At 48.4% G+C, this 21,238-nt stretch overlaps 1 protein-coding gene across 2 annotated transcripts; it reads right to left on the bottom strand.

The window, feature by feature from the left end:
• Nucleotides 1-9,594: 9,594 nt before the first annotated feature.
• On the bottom strand, nucleotides 9,595-12,846 carry INS (insulin). Of its 2 annotated transcripts, none has more exons than XM_059848176.1 (3): nucleotides 12,771-12,846; nucleotides 12,051-12,254; nucleotides 9,595-9,842 (listed from the first exon to the last, which is right to left on the bottom strand). In XM_059848176.1, the coding sequence occupies exons 2-3, from the start codon at nucleotides 12,235-12,237 to the stop codon at nucleotides 9,706-9,708; spliced, it is 324 nt and encodes a 107-aa protein (XP_059704159.1). In that variant the 5' UTR covers nucleotides 12,238-12,254; nucleotides 12,771-12,846; the 3' UTR covers nucleotides 9,595-9,705. The 2 variants fall into 2 exon arrangements, with proteins under 2 accessions (XP_059704159.1, XP_059704160.1); XM_059848177.1 differs by having other exon boundaries at nucleotides 12,051-12,288; nucleotides 12,771-12,818.
• Between the last annotated feature and the right edge of the window lie 8,392 nt (nucleotides 12,847-21,238).

Genomic DNA, 21,238 nt, shown 5'->3' with positions numbered 1-21,238 from the left:
ACTCACACCATGCTTGGAGGGTTTTGGTGGAGGTTCCCATCTTGTGGGCTGCTCTTATCCCTGCCACTACCACATGGCTCCTGGTCACCAACATGCCAGCCTCTGTCCTACCTCTCTCTGCCCACTGGTTTCCAGCACCAGGATTGATCCCATGCTGCTTTTGCAAGACCATCTGACGGGGGCAAGGATCTCCTGAGGTCTTAAGCCCAGGTGGTGGATGGAGCTCTCTTGCAGGCTGCAGCATCTCTGCATCCCAAATCCAGCTGTTCCTGGCAGAATTAGGTGTGGGGTGGGAGGCGGAGGTGCAGGAGGCTGCAAGAGCCACTCAGACCAAACACTTCACTTGGTTCAACCTGGCTGTGCTCTGCCTGGCTCCAATGTTCAACACCTGCCTGAGGAGACACTGCTGACACACATTTACCCAAACAGCATCTGCTTTCCCACCTGCCTCTTCTCTGGCATGGCTCACAGCAGAGGTTATGGGGAGCCAGCCTCCCAGACACAGCCTTTCTTTCATAATGCAAGCTGCTCCAGGGCTCTCTGACAGACAACCCTAGCCCCCACGGGCTGTTCCTGAGCTCTGCCACCCTGCTGCTCTCTGTGACTTTGTCAGGAAGGTAAAGCAAAGCATGCAAGCCCCAGCTCCCAGATGGAGTGGGGAAGAACAGCTCAGCTATGAAGCTGGGAGACCTGCAGCCCTGATGAGAAGTTTCTGTCGGGAAAGCCCTGACTGTGCCCCAGTGAGTGCCCACATCTCTGCTGGGCTGCCCAGAGGATGCTCTCTTTGGCATTCAGATATAAAATCTGAATAAAATCGTTGGCAGCACAGGTTGCAGGGGCAGGGTGTGGCAGTCAAGGGGAAAGGCCCCACACCAAAGCTCCCACCTCTCTGCAGGATGGAGTTTCCTCCTGCTTCTGCACCAGGCATCAGGTGTTGTCAAAAAGGGTATTTGCAGTAGCACATGTGGAGGATATTACCATCTAAGACTGATTTTAGAGGGCTGTTCATATATAAAATGGATTTTCTGACAGCGTGGTTGTTCTTGCTGATTTTGAGTTAATAATAATAAAAGTCCAAATGAATCACTGCTTGAGCCATTTTGCATTACCTTTTTTTTCCCCTATTCCTTCATTGAACCTATCACAGGACTTGCCCTTCCATCTTCATGAAGGCTTCCCAGTCCCAGTTTGCTGTGAATGAGACAGGCTCAGCTTTTGAAGGAGTCATCCACACCACAAGCAAGTGCTGTCTTTCCTCTCAGACTTATTTTGAGTAACTATAAGCTGAAAATACCATGCTGTCTTGGGTCAAGGCAGCTCCACCTAAAAGTGGGACCAACTCACTGCACATGACAGAGTTGAGGGACAATGTCTTCTGCAGAGCTGCATGAGATTTATCCTGACCAGGGAGGAAGATTGAATTGGAAAGCAACTGCAGGAAGGAGGGAACATTTCCTTCCTATGGATTTATTCTCCTCATTTGATCTGGGCTGGTGGCAGGGTTCACTGCCACATCTCAGCTGTGATGGGGTATATCTGCAAAAGGGGAGGGTTTCAAGCAGAGACATTCCCTGGCCTTGGCTCAGTTTGTTGGCTCTGTTCCACTGAACATGTGTCACCTCCATTGATTCAAACCCTACAAACCTTTCCTGCTGACAGCTGGACTGTCCCTCTGAGTAGCTGCCTCTGGCCCACCAAACACCACTCCAGTCCAGATGGGCTTAACTTCACCTTCTAGGCATTAAATCTCAGAAGGCATTTGGCCACTGTGCACCATCAGGACCCTTCTCAGAACCACCACTTTGGTTGCCACCAAGTCTCTCTCAACATTTTTCTTCAGATATGTAGGGCAAGCTTCCTTGCTCTCCAGTAGAAAAGCAGGTTTCAGGCAGGTCAGGTCATTCCTGGTGCTCTTTTCTGCTTCTTCCCCCAGCTCCCTTTCATCCCTGATGTATTTAGTGGTGCAAATGTGTCCCATTGTCTTTTATCAGGCTTGCAGCAGGGTTTGCATGCAGTGTTAATCAGCCCACGGTGGGGCTCACCGTGCACAACACCTTCCCAACACTCAGCGCTAGGCTTTCCCCACTTAAACCTCACCCTGAAAGTGATTTAATGGCATTTATCTCATCCACATCAGAATCCCCTCATGGGCTTGTCCTAACACAATCCAGAGACACCTGACTTCATTACATTGCTTTTAGTTATTGATCTGCTTAGAGATGAGTTGCAAAATTGCCCATTGGTGCTTGAAAGGCCTTCATTTAAAAATCTGGGGAATCCACACAGTTAGGAAAGGACCAGGCATGAGTCTTTGATGGTGTGCATTTGGGAAACTAATTATATTTCTAATATTGTGTGTGAGTGGAGAGCCCCCGCCACCACTGAGACATTTCCTGGAGAATAATTTAAGAGACTGTTACAGATATTGCCCGATGTTAAGTCTTTAATTCACTAAACTAATATAAATTGCTCTGTTCGGCCTAAAATCAAATGAAGATCTGCTTAAAATATTCATTTGGTGGGCAGAGTCAAGCCTAAGCTTCCCACAACTCCCAGCCCACAGACTGCCTCCTGATTCCAGCACCTCTGTGAGGCACAGGGACAATTGCTTTGGAAATAAAATGCTGTGGGGATGGCTCCTTACTAATTGAGATGCAGCAATGACTTCATTTGGAAAGCCCAGAGCCCAAAGTTAAGAGCCCATAGCCAGAACTGAATAAATGGGGGAATTTCACTTGGCAGTTTAGAACAGGTTCTGCAAAATTCCTCGAGTCAAAGAGGCTCAAGCATTGTGTTCTCTCATGGATCTTCATCTCTGGCTCATCCAGTACCCGAGGTTTCCAGGAGGGTTCATTTCCAGGCAGATCCATTTCCCCATCCTCTCAGAGCTGAGCCTCACCAGGCTGGCAGCTGAGCCAGGGAGAAGCTTTGTTTCAGCACCCCATCGCTCCCGCCTTGGGTTCAGTACGTTTTCTCGGCACTTCCCAAGCTGTCCCTGTGCATCCTGAAGCTCTGAGCACTCCCTCTGCTGGCTGTAGCCTCATTCCATAACCCTCATTCGGGCCTCATCCCCCGTGAGGAGGTGCTGGCTGGGCTAGTGGCTGTCCCCAGCAGCAGAATAGCTGCTCAAAGCTGCATCATGGCCAAGGATGAGGACCAGGATCCCATAAAATGTGATGTGTGGGAGTGAGGATTTGAGCACCAGTCCTGTGGCAAAGCTGGGTGGGGAGATGTCCCAGTTTGGAACTGCAGTGTTTCATTCAGGACACGTATCTGTGCTCTGGCAGCCCTTCAGTGCCAGTGCCACAACAGCCCAAGGTGTTGCTGCACAGCACAGGCTCTTTGCAGCTGAAGACCTAAATTATTGCAGACCTAAACCTTGGTCTGCTCAAAAAGGTGATTTGTGACTTGAAAGCACAGGCCCATGCAACCCAAAACGGGTCATGGGTCTCTGCTGTCTCAGTGGAAATATTGGGCAGAGTGCACAGAAAGGAGGTGGGCTGCAGGCTGAACTGGTGCTGAGGGTGCCCTGGGCTGTGAGAGCCAGGCTGGAGGTCCCAGCTCCAAGGAGGTTCAGAAAGGCAACCAAAATCTCCCTTGAAGGAAAACGACCTTTAAACAAAGAGAAGAGCAAGAGCAGCATCGGCGACACAGCCCATCCCCGCTGCAGGTCTCCGGCCATGCCGGGAGCAGCCTGTGGGTTCACAGGCAGGTTGTTTCCATTGCTCCAGCCATCTCCTGGCTGCCCCAACTCTGCTGGTGCCATGGCCTCGGTGCAAAGTCTTACTCCAGCATCTCCAGGGAGTTTTTCTCCAGCACGATCTGTAAGTATCAGTTTTTCTCCCCTATATTTGCGGGTCCCCGGTGCCCGTGCCACCGTGCCCTGCCCTGGATGGTGGTGCCAGGCAGCTGCAGGCAGGGGTGCGGATCCAGCTGTGGGCTGACCTGCGCTCCATCCCCTGGCAGCAGCCGGGACTGCAGGAGAAGGGAAAGCCGTCGCAGGAATCCGGCTTTAACAGATTCCCAACATTTTTGCGTTGCCCTATGTCAGTGACAGAGCCACGGGTAATTGCTTTGCTCTGAACAGATATGTGAAACCTCGGGATCTTTTCCAGGTTGTGAGCACTGTGAAGCCCAACAGGAGAGGATGAATTCCTCAGGAAAGGTTCCAGAAACTAAAACTGCACACAGGCTAAAGGGAGAACTTGGGATGTCAAAGTCTTTTTGGAGATGAAGGAGGCCGTGATGTGAGGTTTGCGAGGAACAAGGCAACTGGCTTGGAAGTTGCTCCCAGTCCTGTCTTCTTAAATGGGATGCATAGAGAAATGGGGCAGTTAAAGCAACAGCTCCACAGGGTGAGGAAGGGCAAGCATCCTGAGAATGATATGCAGGCTCTGTAGTCAAAACCATAAAGGAAAAATGGGCATGATGTCAGTGCTCAGTGCTGCTCACTGTTCCTGAGGTGAGGTCAGGGATCTTTCAGGGCAAAGGAGCTGCTGCTGGAGGAGTGCCTAACAAGAGGGACTTCAGCCCTTGGTGGTCCTCCCCCAGTCTTAAGGCATAAGCCAGGCTGAGCCAGATGACCCCTCTGCAGCCTGGATGCAGGGACTGAAGGGTGACCTCATCCCCTCCCTGTCACGGCTCCCACACCTGAGAGAAGCGCCCATGGTTTGGTGAACCAAAATGCCACAGGAGCACAGGTTTGCACATTGACCACCTGCCTCAGAACATCTGCACCAGGACTAGGACTGAAAAATAACCTCTCCACACTTCATCAGAATTTCATGGGGACAGAGTTTTTTTCCTTATTTGGTGTTGAAATGCATTATTTTCAGACGAGGTGCCAGCTTTTGGAAAAAAATGTGGCCAGGTTTGGGCTGCAGGAGAGGAGCAGGCTGTGGTGTGCAGCCTGGATGTGCTTTGACTTTTTCACTTGGTGATTTCTTTTTCTTGCCACTGAAATCAGTAGAAACCCAGGGGCCAAGATGGCATTTTTTTGGGATAAGTTTTAAAAATCTCCCAAAACACATAGGAAAAGCTTGAAACTTGGGTGTGCAAGACCCACTGGGAGGGAAGTCTGCAGAGCCAGGACCCTGCTGGGTCTCAGACTCCAAAGTGGAGGAGGTTTCTGATAAGGGGAAAAAAGAGTAGAATTTTTTCCATTGAAACTTCCACAGAATGGTTTCTCGTCAGTATAGGGTGGGTGGTGTCATTTATACTTGATTTTCCGTTTTCTGATTAGAAAAGAGGAAGCTGCATTATTTTCTGACAAAAAGTTACATTTCAGAAGTTGGCAGTTATGTAAAACATCCCCACTGCCAAAATCCAGCATTACAAAGCCCAAACGACAACAAATGACAACAACCTGGAAATCAAAAGCCTAATTTATTTCTGTTACCCATTTTCTTCCAAAATCTGAAAACATTTGTGGGAAATTTTTCTGTGAGCAACCACATGCATTCTGGAGATCCTGGCATTCCTGGCACGTACCAGGCATGAAAAACATAAATAAATAAAGTGGTATTTTGGCTGTCTCTTTTCAGGAACAGAAAGGAGGTTGGAGGAGTTCAGGAGGTTTGTCCACCTTTTCTTGACAGTCCTGCAGATGACTGGGAATGGAGGGAAAGGATTGAGGGATGGGAGGAAATGATTGAGGCTCAGATCATTTCCTTGTGTGCTCCTACGGGCTTGCTTTGCTTCCCGTTATTGTCCTGGATCTGCCCCTGCCTGCTCTGCCCGACAGGACTGGGGGGCATGTGAGAGTCAGCCTGGCATTGGGCTTGGAAAAAAACAGCCTCCCTCCTCCCCACAGCATGCAGGAATAATTCAGCCAGCGACAATGCACTGGCAGTGACTTTCCAGATCAATTTATAGCCTGACCTAAAGTTTTCTTCCTGCCCGGAGTGAAAGGAGAAGGAAGAAAGACTATTTTTTGTTCAAGATAGGTGTCTTTGGTGAGGTTGGTCTAAACCAGAGTGAATTTGAGGTCTTAACACAGAATCTGCTCAGTGCATGCTTTCCAACTCAAGTCATTGCTGCAAGTCTGTTATTAGGAATCACTCTGCAGATAAGGAGAGATGCTGTAAGCAGGTTTAAAATTTCCCAAAATGCTGATAAGATGGTTAAAAAGAAATAAATCCCAGAATATAGTCTGACTATTTCTTAAAGTGGATCTCTTAAATTCTCAGAGTAACAGAGAGCTCTCTATCTGTAGTTTCCCGGAAAGGAAATAATAGAGTCGGATTAGCTCCGGGAAAGTGGCAGCCTTCCCTTCCTCTCCAGATAAACTGGAACAGCAGAGTCCATCTAGCAGCCTGGAGGACATGATCTGATCCCCAATCACCAGGGACCCAATGGCCAGTGCAGACCCTGCAGAGGCTCCCCTCATTCCCATTTCTGTGCATGTCACTCCCTTTTTCCTGGAAACCGTAGGGCTGCCCTTTTGGATGAGGGTTGGTGCACGTGGCAGACAGGGGCAACTTCGGTCCTTTCTTTTCTAGGCAGTGTTAACAACTCAGCAGCCCAAGGAATTTGCCTTGCAATCCCCTCTGCGGCTCAGCTTTCTATTCTCTATTCAAGAAGCATGAATGAACCAAAGCCTTTATTTGCATTCTCTTCAAATTGCCCTCCACCACGAGCATGAGACCTTTGGAAGTTTGTTGCAAGAGTAGCAGAGCCAAGATATTTTAGTCAGGCATGATGCCCCACCGCTACCGCAAAAATCACTTCAGAGCAACTGCTGAGTCAGAATAAAGGGGACTGGATGCTTTTGCTTCCCAAAGATCACAATGCAAAGCCTGGCAAGAGGAGAAGCAGGGAGGGAGGTCAGTGGATGCGGCATTCCCTGTCCTTGAATCATTTCTCCTGCAGGAATTCATAAGATCTGGCATCTCCCAAGCACATCTGAGAACAGGAAATGGCCTGAGCAAGGGCACAAGGAATTGAGGGAGGCTTTATAAAGAAATTCCATCCTGGACCACCATTAAAGATGTCGGGAAGGATCTTTGGGACACCCACACAAAGGGACACCTTTAGGTGGGGAGGGGCTAAAGCTGCCTGTCCTGCCACAACACAGGGTCAGCAAGCCAGCAGCAGCACGTTTCCAAGCCAGGGAGCCATGTGCTCCATTGTGGAAAATGCATAGGGTTTCTTCCCTGGAGTTCCAGAAAAAGGGGGGAAAGTACCTTTGTTCTCCTTTGGCCTTCACCTTACTGCAGCTTTTAAAAAGTGAAGAGCGGGCCCTTTATGTTATTTTCAGTTCTGGAAAGCAAAAGTGTTTAACTTTTTTTTTTTTTTTTTTAGTCTTTCTACAGTTTTAAAACTGATGCATTATTTTATCCTGCACCTCCTGGAGGGTAGTGTAGCTCACCGTAGGCCACTCATCTCCAGGACAGCTCTCGCTTTGGGGAGCAAGGAAGCAACAGCACCTTCATGTGCTCTGCAGAGAGTCAGACACCTTGGACATGTGGCCATCTGTCCCTCCCTGACGTGGGTGCTCACCTTCTGGAATCTTTCAGCAGAAGCAAAAGCATCCACCCTTGAGCAGCCCAGAGCCTGGTGACGGCTTGTGGTCTTGGGCAACTGGATGCAGAGGATGAAGAGCAGGCACCTAAACCTTCTATGTCCCTTCATTCTTTCAAATCCTGCCTTGCTAAAACCAGTCCGGTCCTGCGGGGTGTGCTGATCCTGATGAATCAACATTTTCCAGCAGAAAAAGTGGCATTTGCAATTTCCCAACAAGTCCTAATTGAGAGCACTCAGAAAAAGCAAACAAACAAAGGATCAGACCAAACAATGGCAGAGGGCAGGAAATGAGCTGGGCATCTCTGAAGAGCTGTCCTCACCCGAGCAGAGCATCGCTGCCAGGGCAGGAGTGCCAGCAGATAAACAGGGCTGTGCCAGATGGAGAAACCACCATGGCTGGATGTCCTTTCCCTCAAGAACATCCAAGCAGACCTGAACATCTGCCTTTTGGATCAGGGTGGTATCTCCTGGATGGATGAGATTGCTCGTGCTTGGCTGCATGCCTGAATATGTTGGTGGCCTTACAATGAGCAATAGCTCTGCTTTTTTTTTCTTCCCTTTTTTTTTTTTTTTTTTTTTTTTTTTTTTTTTTTTTTTTTCCTCCAGTAACACTTGTCCTGACCTCATGGTTCACCAGGATAGGTAGAGGAATTGCTTCTGGGGAGTCCCCTCTAGAAACCACTGGAGCTATACAGTGTGAGGTTTGGTGGGAGCCAAGTAGCTCAGGAACAGAATATATCTTGCTGTGCTTTCATAACCACATGATTTTGGCCTGAAGCTGCTTGTCACAGTTGAAAGCTCTGCTGCTGGGAATATTCAGTGGGGCACAGCAGAAGGGGTGATGGAGAGGGATGAAAAGGTGGTCAGGGAGAGCAGGACTGGCTGAGGAGCACTGCGGCACTGGTGTGGCATCTGTAGGAGGAGGCCACCTTGAGGCAGCTTTTGGCTGCATCAAGGGAATTTGTATGGAAGGTCACCACGGGGAATCATGAGTGCTTTCTGATTTCATTCTTTATGTCTGTATTTTCTTTTCAACAGCTCATCCAGCTGCTCTTCCAGCCTTTCAGTTTGTAGTGGTTTGGCCAGTTTTGTGCTTGTGATAGGATTGGGAGTAATGCATCCTGGCAGGGATGAGATGGCAGCTTCCATCTGTGCAGCTCCACTGGAGGCAGTCGGAACTGGTTTGGGAAATGAGGCTGTTAAAACCACAGGCTCCTCTCAGACCAACTTTCAAAATCTGTCACCAGCAAAATGCAGTCCTGGCTGTTGCTGTCACCTCTGCCAGGCTGAGCCCATCCCACGGAGCCCCTCTGCATGGCTTTCAGCAGACTGCCACGGGAGTCCCTCGGCAGAGGGAACAGAGCCCTTCCCTATGCTCTGGGACACTCTGGCCAGCTGGCACTGCTGGGCAGGTATTCCTCACGGAAAAGAGCAATTCTGGGACCAGATACTTGAAAGAGGTTTGCAGCACCAGGAGCAAGGATACTGCCCAGCACATGGCCAATAGATTCAAAACTCCTTCTTGCATTAAATTCACTATCAGTACATGGCTTGTGATATCCTTGTGAACAACAAGCATACCCCACGGCAGGGGCTCTCCCTGGGCTTCCCAGGAGCACAAGTAGGAGCTAGACACACTTTCTGAATTGGCCATGGTGGTCATCCATGATTTTTTCTGAGTACAATGAATAGGTGACATAATTCTTTGCCTAATCTTTACTGTTTCCATTATGTAGCTGAGGAAGTTCAGTCTCCAGCTGCCTGGCTATATTTGGGCTGTGAACTGCAGGAAGCTGATCAGCATGACATTGTTACAGATGTAATGTTTCCCTAGCAAGAGAAGTCTTGTTTAAACCTCTCTGCCTTCTCCTTCTGGTTCTCCAAGCACTGGGTGTGCCGGATGCTCCATATACCTGCTCCAAAGCTGTGTAATACCCTTCCCTCCCTCATTCCCATGGAGGTCATTTGTGTGGCAGAAGGATAATCTGAAGTGATGGCTGAAAAGTGCTCTACCCAAGCATGGATCCTGACACTCTAAAGCAGACAAAAAGATGTGGACACATGAACCAGCACAGTCCTTCCAAGAGATCCACAACATTTATTCAATTGCTTTGAAGGTGCAGTAGCGTAAGTGCATGTTTCTGCCCGCAGCCCACGAGCTCCCCAGCGCCAGCCCTGCCACTAATTGCAGTAGTTTTCCAGCTGGTAGAGGGAGCAGGTGTTGTGGCAGCATTGCTCAACGATCCCTCGCTTCACTTTCTCAAACTCCTCCTGCTGGAAGGGCAGCTCTCCCAGCTCACCGTGCAAGGGACCGCTCACTGCCAGGGGAGAAGAAGAGAAGTTGAGGGACATCACACGGCACCAGCCCTGGCTCTTGAGCCCTGCAGACACCCCCTTAGCAGGCACCAGATTTTTAATCCAGAGTTGGCTGGAAAATGGGAAGGAAGTTGCACAGGTTTCCCCAGGCTGGTGCTGCTTGTAGCACCCTGTTTTCTCTCCCAAAATAATCCTGTGGTGTCCAGAAGATGCCAAGCTGAGTGACTATTGGCAGTGTGAGGGATAAAGGGATACAGAGGCTTTATTGGGGAAGCTGTGTGGAGAAGAAGAGAAATCCTGAGCCCTCCCTGGGGTGAGCAAGTAGTGAGATGTAAAAATGGGATTGTCTGCTCTATAGAGAAGAGTTTGGGACCGCAGAGCCCTTTAGGCAGTTACCCACTCTTCTGGGAGCCTGGGCAGACAACTGGGATGTTTGTGGGATTGCAGGGACAGTCCAGTTCTAAAGCTGGGTGCATTTCCCAGCTGTTCCTGAACAGCCTGATTCAGTTGGCTGCCTGGATATTGCCCCAAGCTGACAGCAAAAGCATTTGTGTGTGTCTGTGTTCACAGCTGGGGGCAAGTTTTAGAAGCAGTGATAAATTAGGGTATTTGGACACAGATAACACTCAACAGAATGATTATTTGCTGGTGAGAACTTGAAAACTTGTGCACAGATCTGTTCAGGTTTTAGTTGCCCAGTGAAAATATGGAAAATGGCAAATAAATCAGTGAGTTTTTCCTGCAGGAAGAAAAGAGCCCTTAACAGCAAAGAGAAAATGCCTGGAAAGTGAGAATGAGATGTGGTTTCTAGGGCAATACAAGTAGAGTACAAGATACGAAATCCCCAAGCCCCCGAAGCATGAGGCAATGAACAAGGCACAAGAGTAACACAAAATCATTATGCTAGTGTGCTAGAAGGGAAATTTGGGAAAAATTTGGTCCAATGTTAAGTAGAAGAGGAAATAGCTAGTCAAAGTTTTGTGATTTACTTGTCTTCATCCTTCAAGCCAGCTGTGAGCAGACTGTAAACTTAACCAGATTGTGTGACAAAAAGGTGGTGGCTCAGGCAAAAGTGCTGGAATAAAAGGTAGAAAATCCTCAAATACTTGCATTCATGTTGGCACGATTAAAATTCTCTGTACAGTATTTAGGTAGTTTGGCCAATGAAACCTCCAATCCACTTATAGTGAACTCCAGAAATAAATAATAAAAGAATGGAGCAAATGATATCCCGAACAAATCACGGGCAAACCCTCTGCTAGGGCATTATCTTGTTTCACCTTACAAAGACCCCTAAGACTATTTCACAGGGTGGTTACATACAGGAGAGAGAATTGGATATAAATGAAAACAGTATGTGATGGAAAGAGGAATGGTGGGAGAGATGTATTGCAGTCAGGGGATGTTACGTGAAGGTCGATCTTGAAATGAGAGGATTGAAATGGATGCAATTTGCACAGGGGTCTCTTTTTCATCTATTCAAAGTCTTGATTAGAAGCTTGGAAGACAGGATGTTCAATGTGCTTCTCCAGGCCTCACCAGCCAGCAAGGATGTGGACAAATGCATGTTTAGGGATCTAGAAAATATAACCTAGGAAGGCAGTAGGGTTGTGCAGCTGAGGAGAGGTCAAAACTAGACATGGGTACAGTGTTCAAATATTTTGAAAAGCAATCATAAAGATGAAAGAACTAGGCTCTTCCCCCTGTACACTAATGAGAAGACAAGAAATAATTTACAGCAAGGGATGTTCAGGTTAGAAATTGGGAAGAAATCCTCAAGAAGAAGATCAGTTAAGCTTGGGAATGGGCAGCTCCAGAAGGCAGAGGAAGCTTTCTCTCTGGAGGTTTTTATGAACATAGCAGACAAACATGGCTGAGAAATAGAATGGGGACAACAATGGGGATCCTGTCCTGGGGCAGAAAGAGGCTTATTGAGTTCCTCCCGCCTTTATTTTCTATGAATACTCCCAGGCTGGTGTAACAACCACGTAAGGAAATAGACGAGTTTGAGCTTCCAGGCCCAATTCCTTTTGCCTCATAAATCCTCTCTCCCTGCCCACCCTCTCATCTGCCTTTTTAACCTGAAGAGCTTTTCATTGGCAACGTGAGGCTGTTGGTATGCCGAAGGTATTCCTGGCATTCCCCACGGAGGACATTCCTGGTGTCAGTGTCAGAGACAGGCAGATGCTGCATGGGTCAGCCCCACTTACCCAGGGGCTGCTCAACGTCCCGCCGGGCTTTGGGCTGGTAGAAGAAGCCGCGCTCCCCGCAGACCAGGTACAGGGCTTCCACCAGGTGGGAGCCGCAGAGGTGTTGGTTGACAGCGGCGTGGCTGCTCCCGGGGCCCGAGAGGGCCAGCAGGGCCAGGAGGGGCAGCGATCGGATCCAGAGAGCCATGCTGGGCTGGCTGAGGCCTAGGGTTAAGAGGCAGAGCAGACACAGGAAAGTCTAGGAGGTAAAAATAGGTTGTAGTCAAGCATCCTGCATCTTTCAGATCCTCTGGCAAGGAAATGAGACCCAAGTAGGAGATGGACCTTATAGTTTGAGAAGGAAGAGAGTTTTCTGCACCAGGATTTACAAGTGACAGTAAATGACTATTGACTATAACCATAAGTCCATCTCCATGCTCCATCAGCCTCAGGCTCCCTGCTGTCTTGCCTGAAAAGGCTGGTAGAGTCATCCCACCAAGCCCTCACATGCCCTGGAGAGCCAAGGTCAGCAGACACCTTCAGAGGAAAAACCCTCTCTGCCCATTCAGAAGGGGCTGTAATGTGTGATGATGGCCCAAAACCAGCACAATCTCCTCAAAGACCTTTGGAGGCCTCATTTTCTTGGGTCAATGAGCCACAACTGTCACTGCCTGCTTCATCAACTTAAGAAGGCAGGTCTGCACAACAGGTAGAAAGTAAAAGTGAGGCAATCCAACTTACCCTAGAGGCGGCAGCAAAAGGTGGAGAGAAGTTCACTCTGAGGGATGAAGATGGTTGGTAGTGATGTCCCCATTCTCTCTTTCCCATATTTATATGCTTTACGTTAGCCCAAGTGACACAAGAGCTACCAAGAGCCCCTCCTCCTTGATGACACTCCAGCCAAAATTTTTGCTACTTGTGCAAATTAATTTCCCTCTGCATAGCATCCTCAGGTCTTTATGCAAGTCAAGACAGAAGCAACTGTTTGCTGTTTCCATCTCATTTAGTCTGCTCTTTTCACATCCCGGAGCTCTGTCCAAAGCCATCAGTGACCCTTTTAGCAGGAGATAATGGTGCTATTACAGCTGCAATCACTACTAATGACACTAATGCTGGCAATAGACACTGTTGCCATTGAGGTGGTTCAACAGCTGCTCCTAAAATGTAAAATTAAAAGCAAACATGTTAATCTGTTTGATTTTTATCACCTTGGAAAGTATGCAGCAGTGGGACCAAGTGGTTGGTGAAATCATGCTACTGTCAGGTGTTAGGAGAAGGAAAACACATTATTGTGCTCAGGTTCACTGGCCACGCAGTGCTCAGCCAGAGACACGCGTCCATGGCTTGGGCAGGGGGAGGAATAACATCTGCATTTTGCAGGAGACCTTGGGTGGTCGTTTTGGCTCAGCACAGGGCCAGAGTCTGAACATTTGAAACTGTGTAGTGAAAAAAAATAAGCCTTTTTCCCTTCTCCCACTGAAAGGCAGGTTCCCTCTTTACCTGCCCCTTCGCATTCCTGTTTGGGATTAAGCAGAGTAAAGGCTCAGCCTCTGCCATGTGCAGCTGGGAGCTCTGAGCACCTCAGCTCTTCTCGCTGGGGCTCTGTCCAAAATGGGGTCTTCACCACCAAGAAACATTTCTGGTAAATCCCAGTGAAAACCAGGAGATACCTGATTATCTCCATTCTGGCTGCTAAGTTTGCTTTTAAGAGGAGATAGATGGTGGGTCAGCAGTGGCCCACTGGCTTTTATGGGTCTGATTTTGGCAACAGATCTAGCTCTTGCTCTTTTCCACAACATTATACAATTTTTGAGTACCTTTGTGCTTAACTTTTCTGCCACCAATAGCCAACTTGTACTTTATTCTGCTTAAAGCATACTTTCTTTCCCTTTCTCCTTTTTTTTTTTTTCTGCCTGAAAAGGCACATCTTCAATGCTGGGGATGAGATCATCTTGAAACTTCCCATTGCTCCAGCTTTTGAGATTTCAAGTGTTCAGGACCACTGAGTAGGAGACATTTTCATCCGTTTGAAGTCTCTTGCTTGTTTAACTTGGAATAAGCCTGATTCTCCATGCACGGGACAAATCAGAAGGCAGTTCACCGAAATCAACGCAGAGCCTTGAGATTCCAAACAGGCCTTTGATTCCTCCAATAGTCAAAGCAGTTCCATCCATCAACATTTAGGAGGTAGGAAGTGCCATATGCCCCTGTCAGGGCTGTGAGTGTGAAGTATCATATGTTTGCTAAATGACTGTGATTGCAAAAAAGCTCATGAGAAGCGCTAAATCTCTGATGAGCACACAGGGACAGGACCCATTTGCTCAAACGGATGCAAGACAAGGTTATCAGTTACATCCCCTGCCATGTAGGTCTCTCAGCCCCCTGCTAATAAATCCAAGTTGTGATGCTCAACTACAGCTAATAGCATTTCTGCCCAATGTGTAACACTATCTCTGCCTCTCTTCCCCTCAAAAAAGATATTAGATGTACTTGAATGACCTAGTGGTATACCCATGGAGAGGGGCTCAGGTTTCAGCAAGACAGGAGTTCAGGGAATTCACTTACTGAGACCTTCTTACTACTGGGTAAATTAGTGGGGAATTAGCAGCTGCCTAGGATGAAACCTGGCATTTTACCCCAACTAAAGTAGGTTGCCAGAGCCCAGAGCAGAAGTTTTGTCTGACTCATGCTTCCTGCAGAGCAGGGACCTTGCACCTGGAATCTCACACAGAGAGGACACCCCTCAGAATTGCCCTCCAGATCCCCTTGGCAATCATTTGCCTGCAGTTATCAGTCACTGCTGACTGCAGTTTCAACTGCTCCAGGTACAACCGACCTCAGTCAAGTGACTGCCTTGGAAAGGCTCCTGGGCAGGGTGTTCCCCAGGTTAATCACATGCTGAGATTTGCCATCTAGAGCTTTCCTGCTTGAACTTTTGAATGTTACCTGAGCTCACCTGAACTCAAGTTTTACTGACAGAGGGGCTTTGTAAGGAGACTCCTCCATCCACTATTGTCTCCCTTCCAGGCAGCTTCCCTGCTGGACTCTCCCCTTCCCTGAGGCTTACACCACTGATGTCACAAAAGAAGCTGCTTTCTTTTGCTTTGAAAGTGCCATGGTCTTAGCCTGATGCTTCTCTTACTCTGGGCTAGCCAAATCCTGGAGGTAGCTTCAAAAAGCTGGTGGCATTCCTGCAGCATGCCGCAGCCGGGGAAGGGCTGACTGTACCCGAGCGTTCAGGAATTCCTCTTGGCTCACTGTAGTTTGGGTACAGAAGTAAGCCAGAAGATTTATTGGAAGGAAAAAAGATATCATGCTGGCTCAATGTTCAGCACAGGCCAATTTTTTTTTTCCCCAAAAGTTTCCTACTACGATTTTTTTCCCCTTCCAAAATATGATCACTTTGATTATTTATTGGAAAACGTATTTTCTTACCATAAATGGTCCTCTGGAATATGAAAAATGCTAGCAGTCATATAAATGGATATAAAACGGATACAAACTGCGGAAAGTTTTGTCTTAGAGGGAAAAATCCCATGTCAGCAGTGAACTGAGAGAGGGGGCCAACAGGGGAGCCCATTTCTCGATGGAAAAGCTTTTTCTACAGAAAAATCTCCACTTACTCCTTCCAGGCTGGGCTTCCCCATGGCTTTCATGTCATTAGGCAGTGATGAGCCAAGCACTCATCTATTGTTTCAGCTATGCAGGGCTCCTGTGATCCCCCCAGATCCTCAGGTCCACATTGGGCTCACTTGGCTGAAGGGTGAGAGCAGCTGGGTGGGAGTGGGCTGCTCCTGCCCTTCATGCTAAAGCACCTCCAGACGTGACTCAAAACCACCTCCCTTCCTCACATCCCCCCCAAGCCTGAGCAGTTGCATCAGTGGGAACAAGGTTTAGGCAATCCCCAGTGTCATGTAATCGAGTTTTACAGTCTGCTGCCAGCACAATAAAATCTTTACTACTGTAGATGTCTCGCATTTTCAAACCCTGTCCTGAAAAAATAACAAGCCCACTACAGGGAACTAGTTAACAATTACAAGTTTGTGCAAGTCTTAGTGACAGCAAAGGTCAGGGCTGGAGCCAAGTGAGTTCTCAGCACCCAGGGACCCCAAAATACCACCCACATCCCCCTTGCTGCTCTGATGCCCTGTGGCCACTGCCACTGTCCTTCCCACGCCCACGTGTGCATTGTCCCAGAGGAACAGCAGGGATCCACACAGCAGTGACCACAGACTCCTCTTCCCTGTGGGGTGAATTCAGTGGCTTTTGAAGCAAATAGCCCCTGTGCTCATCTGCCCTGTGCCAGCAGCCTGCTGGAACACAGCCCCAGTCACCCTGAGGAATCTGCACTCCCAAGAGCAGGTTTTGGGGGTGACCAGCATCCTTGGTGCTCCCTGTTTCCACCTGGTTTCCAGCTGCATTGCTCCCAGGGACGTGTCCAAGCACGTGCAGAGTGGCACTGGTGTGAGATGAAGGGCAGGGAGGTGAACCTGGTACTGAGGAGGGGGATTAATTCTGGGAGTACTTGCAAAGATGCCTGCAAAGGTATGTTGCCCTGGGGAGAGAAGGGGTGGCTGTAGCAAAGGGTGAGGCCTTGGCTTATCTGGAGTCACACAATGAGAGATGCCCTTGCTTCAGAGGGGGCATTGAGCAAGCAGAGCAGGAGGGTGCCCACTTCCATACAAGTAATCTCAGCTGCTTCCATAAGCTAATGCAGGCAGCCGCCTGGCTGGGGGCCGTGTGAGCCACCCCCACTGCCCACCGGCCACCAGGCTCAAGCAAGGTGCTCCTGCTGAACTGAGGACTTCACAACTTTCCAGGCTCTTCCAGACCGGGGATATTATCCTAATGCATAGAGCACAAAGGATGGGTTTATGAAAGAGCAAGGAGTGTCCCAAAGTTCAGTGTAGCTGAGCAGGTCTGAGCCATCCGTTCCCATCAGCTCCGGGCTGGCTGCAAAGAGCAGAGAGCACTGTGAGCACAGGCACACCCCTGGAGATGCAGCTCACTGGCAGAAGATGCAAATGGCAATTCCAAAGAGACAGTACATTTCCTTAGAGAACAAGGGAGGTTCCCAGGTGTGCTGCAGCTCTGAAAACAGCCTCCTGAGGCTCAAACCCTCTGGCCACCCCTCCTGAGTGCATAATGCCTCTCACAGGGATATGGTGACTTTGGCAAGCCCAGCTCAGCAGGGACCACAGAATTTACAAATCAGTTTGGTTGCACCTTGTTCAAGTCCCACTGGCCTCTGCAGGTTCAAACCTCTCCACAAGTGCAGCTGCCCAAGTAAGCTCAACCAAAATTTAATGATCTCCAGAGTAAAGCTCTCAAAATCTTTCCCATCCATTCTGGGAAGAGCATATGCAAGGTTATAAATAGGGATGGAAAAACCAGCTATGCTTCTTTTAACCCTATGAAAATATTAGCAGCCACATGTTTTTTGAGAAGGTAAAGAAGAAAATAGCACCTAAGAGCTGTTATTAGTTCCTAGAAACAGCTATTAGCAGACACAGCAGAACAAATTAGTTTGTTTATCAATGAGGAGAAGATGAAATCTGTGGCTATTAATGGCCCAAAAGTAATCCTTGGTGGAGATGGAGAAACATTAGAAGAGGTGATGACAACCTGCCAGAGGACAAGTACTGAGAAGCAAAAGTAACAAATAACTTCCACTGAGTGGAGGAGCACTGGAAAAGTAGCCTGATCAGCACCAATCTAAAAATACCCATTTTCAGCACTGATACCGCATCTGTCCTTGTGTCGTCGAGTCCACGAGAACAAAGAGAGGATCTTGACCCAGTCCTCGGGAAACAGCCATGAGGGGAGCCCTTGAGTCTGTCAGGGAGTTTTCTCCAGTGTCCAAAACTGTAGGCACTAAAGTCCCATAGTGCCACCACCATGGCTTCCACAGCAGGTGGCATCACAGGTGCCCCTTGGACCTGGAGAAGCCTTTGGTGAAACAGAGGAGAGGATGACCTGGTCCTTGGTCATGGTGCTGGAAAGGATGGGCAGACACAGAAGAAAGTGCTAAAACTGGGTGCTATAAGCCATCAAAGAATCAAAAGGGTAAGGAGGGAAAAGCCAAAAACAAAGGAATGTTTTTTACTGGCTCAGACAGGATCTCTCCCAGCTGTAAAGTGGTCTCATGGACTGAAAATAAATCATTGTGTCACATACAACTGTTTTTCGCCATTGACCTAAACCCCCATTTTCTCCATGACTTCTGGAGGTGCTGCTTGCTCCTTTACCTTCACAGGGTATACCTCGAGCTTCAGCACTTAGGGTTCCTCCAGCTGCACTGGGACCTGAGACAGGAGCTGTGATTTTTTTCCTCCTTCCCCCTCACTCCTACAGCATCATCCATGTGGCATTTGGTGTTTTGCCGACTGGCACAGCTCTGTGCCAAAGCACCTTTCCCAATACTGCATCTGGAACTGAAAAAAGCCCAGCTCACCATTGCTCTTATGAGCTGTGGTTGCTCCCGGGCATCCATCTTCCTGGCACTGTCGTTCCTCACTCCCAGGATGCTCCACTGGGGCCAGGAGGTGCCGAGGACTTGCAGAAGGGCTGCCCCTTCTCCTGCTTGTGGCCGGCCAGACCCCACTGTAGTGTGCTCTGATCTCCCCTGCCAGGGAAGGGGAACTCCCGGGTCTGATACCATTAATTATCACTGGGTAAGTGGATTGTTTTGAGCACTTAAAGCTACTTTAGGGATTTGGATGCACATCGGTAACTAGTCCATAGGCTTTCCTATGGGTTCCTAGACAAGGAGGTGTAAATCCTGCTGATAAGGCTTGTTAGTGATAGGGGGCTGGGCAGGGGAAGAAAGGGGGGTGTTTGGAGCCAGGCACAGGGATCTCCAGGGCCGGGAGGGTTAAGCCCACTGCTGCAGCCCCCTCCTGCTGCTGGAGAGCCCCTGGCTGGGGGGAGGCCCTGGGGTGCTGCGGGCACTCGGGGTCAGGCTGATTTACAGCAGCAGAGGAACCGGGGCTGTTAATTCAAAGTTGCCGCTTATCGGTGTTTAGAAAGCAAGCTCCGATCTGTTGGTTAGCGATTTGGCCTTTGCTGTAAATAGAGGGGCCCCGTGCTTTGCTCTGACATTTTTGTCTTATTATCTTGTCTCAGCCTCCGAGGGAGGTGGGAGAGTTATTTAAGGCTGACCTTAGTGGAAGGAAAATGAACAACTCCCTTACCCCACCCTGTTTTTCTCTCACAGTCCTTGGTAACAACTGTTGCATTGAAATATCTGTGCAAGATACTTAATCCTCCACCATCCCTGAAAATATTTTGTAGATCAATTCACCCTGCTGTGCCCAGAGAAAATAATCACAAGATACCAAGTAGAACTAATGTCAGGAGTAAAAAAAAAGGATTTTGTATCATTATATCTCCAGAAAAATCAATGAGGACAGGCCTTGAATCCAACAGAGAATGGAGTTCACCATTCAGCCTGTTCAGTCTTGCATTGCTGTAGTTCAGGTTTAATTCAAATCTTTGTATCACGAGTTTGAAAAGCAGTTGCTTTATCACAAGTAACTAAAGATAAACCTCTGAACATAATATAAAGAAAGACATACAAAGTGGCTGGTTGGAGCTGGAGAGAGTATTTTGGATTCGGGAAAATTTAGTTTGAGATGCAAACCCTCTACAGCTCTGGAGCAAAGCACTCAGGGGATGGACAAGGAGTTTGTATGGGTCCCATCCACCCTGTTGGGATGTGCCTGGGTTTTGGGAGGTTTGCTGTATACAGAAGTAAACATGTGCATGCGCTGCAGCTGCCCCCAAGAGATTCACACCTCACACAAGATGGTCAAAGTGAATGGGTTAAGAGACACAGGAAGAAATCCTCATCCATTTGGAGCACAGCACTTGCTAGACTGAAAAACGTCTAATCTCCAAAAGCTCGTTTTATTGACCTGTCACCGCCAACCCCGCTGACTGCACAAGGAGAGTACTGAAAGGCTACAGTAGCATATCTGGGGTGCAGACACTTGGGGTTTTTCAATCCCTTACCTAATCTTTGCAAACCTCTCCATTCAGTTAAAAACAATGACAAAGCCAGAGCAAAACAAAACAAAAAAATCACCACCCAAAACCCCCTCCTGATAAATTTTCAAGGCATTTTAGATATTTTCTGCTTTCAGCCGTGCCAGAAAAATGTCAAAAGATCATCCCTCCACCTAGAAAACCTAGTATTCTTCCAAACACTGCAATGAACCAGTGTTGGAAAACTGAAAACAAATTCCTTGCAGTGGAAAGTGCAGTACCCATTCTGGTCCCTGGGGAAAAAGCCAAGACTGATTTGAGGTGGATTAGCAGCACGAATGACAGCTCAGGTCAGGCGCAGCCTTACCCGAATCAGTTCCCCTCTCCGGGGAGGCGGTGCGTGTGTGTGCGCGTACCTGCGGCTATGGGATCGGTAAATAATTGAGTTCTTCTGATCCCTACCACCGCGGCACAAGAAGAAAGATTTGGTCCTGAGGGGGCTGACAGAGGTTCAAGCCCCAGATCTGCCACTTAGACACTTCTTCCCAAAGCTGTTTAGGCATGTAATTACTTTTCCGGCTCTGTGCCTGGTCTGAGTCTCTGATTCTCTGCCTCCTTTTATCTGTCAGCTTTTTACAGGGACAAGAGTACTCCTCTACCTCCCAAGCATGTAATGAAGATGAATTCAGTGCAGCTGTAACACTTTAACGAGCACTGTGAAGATACAGGGTATCCTTACAAGTCCTAAATTAGGAAACTCCCTCTCAGAGTGCGCTGGGGTGCCGGGATGCATGGCCCAGATCTGTGCTGGCAATATATTAATCCACCTCTGTGCATGACTCTGGAAGGGATTTTAACAACAGAAAGGGTCTGGCTTTCATGTAGAAGCCAAGCTTGCAGTGGTGACCAGAATTAGTTTCCTCTAACATGAGGATAACTCCAGAGTAGGAAACACTTATGTGATTGGGCATACCTTCTGGTCTCTGGACTTGCATCCCAATCCCTGGGCATCCTGTACCCCATCCACTTGGGTGCAGCAGACACAGAAATGGTGAGAAATACTGGGACAAAATGTATTTAGTGAAGGCAAGTCCCCTGGTGTTTTACTGTTTAAAAGAGACCTCCCAACTACTGTTTCATGCATAATTGTGCAATTGGTAATATCCTGCCAAAGAAAGGCTTAGATCATCTCGTCTGCAAAGCATTTTCCACCTCCAAATAAA

This window comes from Haemorhous mexicanus, chromosome 6 (assembly GCF_027477595.1).
Source record: "Haemorhous mexicanus isolate bHaeMex1 chromosome 6, bHaeMex1.pri, whole genome shotgun sequence".
Taxonomy (NCBI): Eukaryota; Metazoa; Chordata; class Aves; order Passeriformes; family Fringillidae; genus Haemorhous; species Haemorhous mexicanus.
This window is presented reverse-complemented; position numbering and strand designations above follow the sequence as displayed.

Coding starts and splice junctions, on each gene's coding strand:
- INS (XM_059848176.1), bottom strand. CDS start 12,237: ATGGCTCTCTGGATCCGATCGCTGCCCCTCCTGGCCCTGCTGGCCCTC. Junction 9,843..12,050: donor GGACGTTGAGCAGCCCCTGG/GTAAGTGGGGCT, acceptor CTCCCCTGGCAG/TGAGCGGTCCCTTGCACGGT.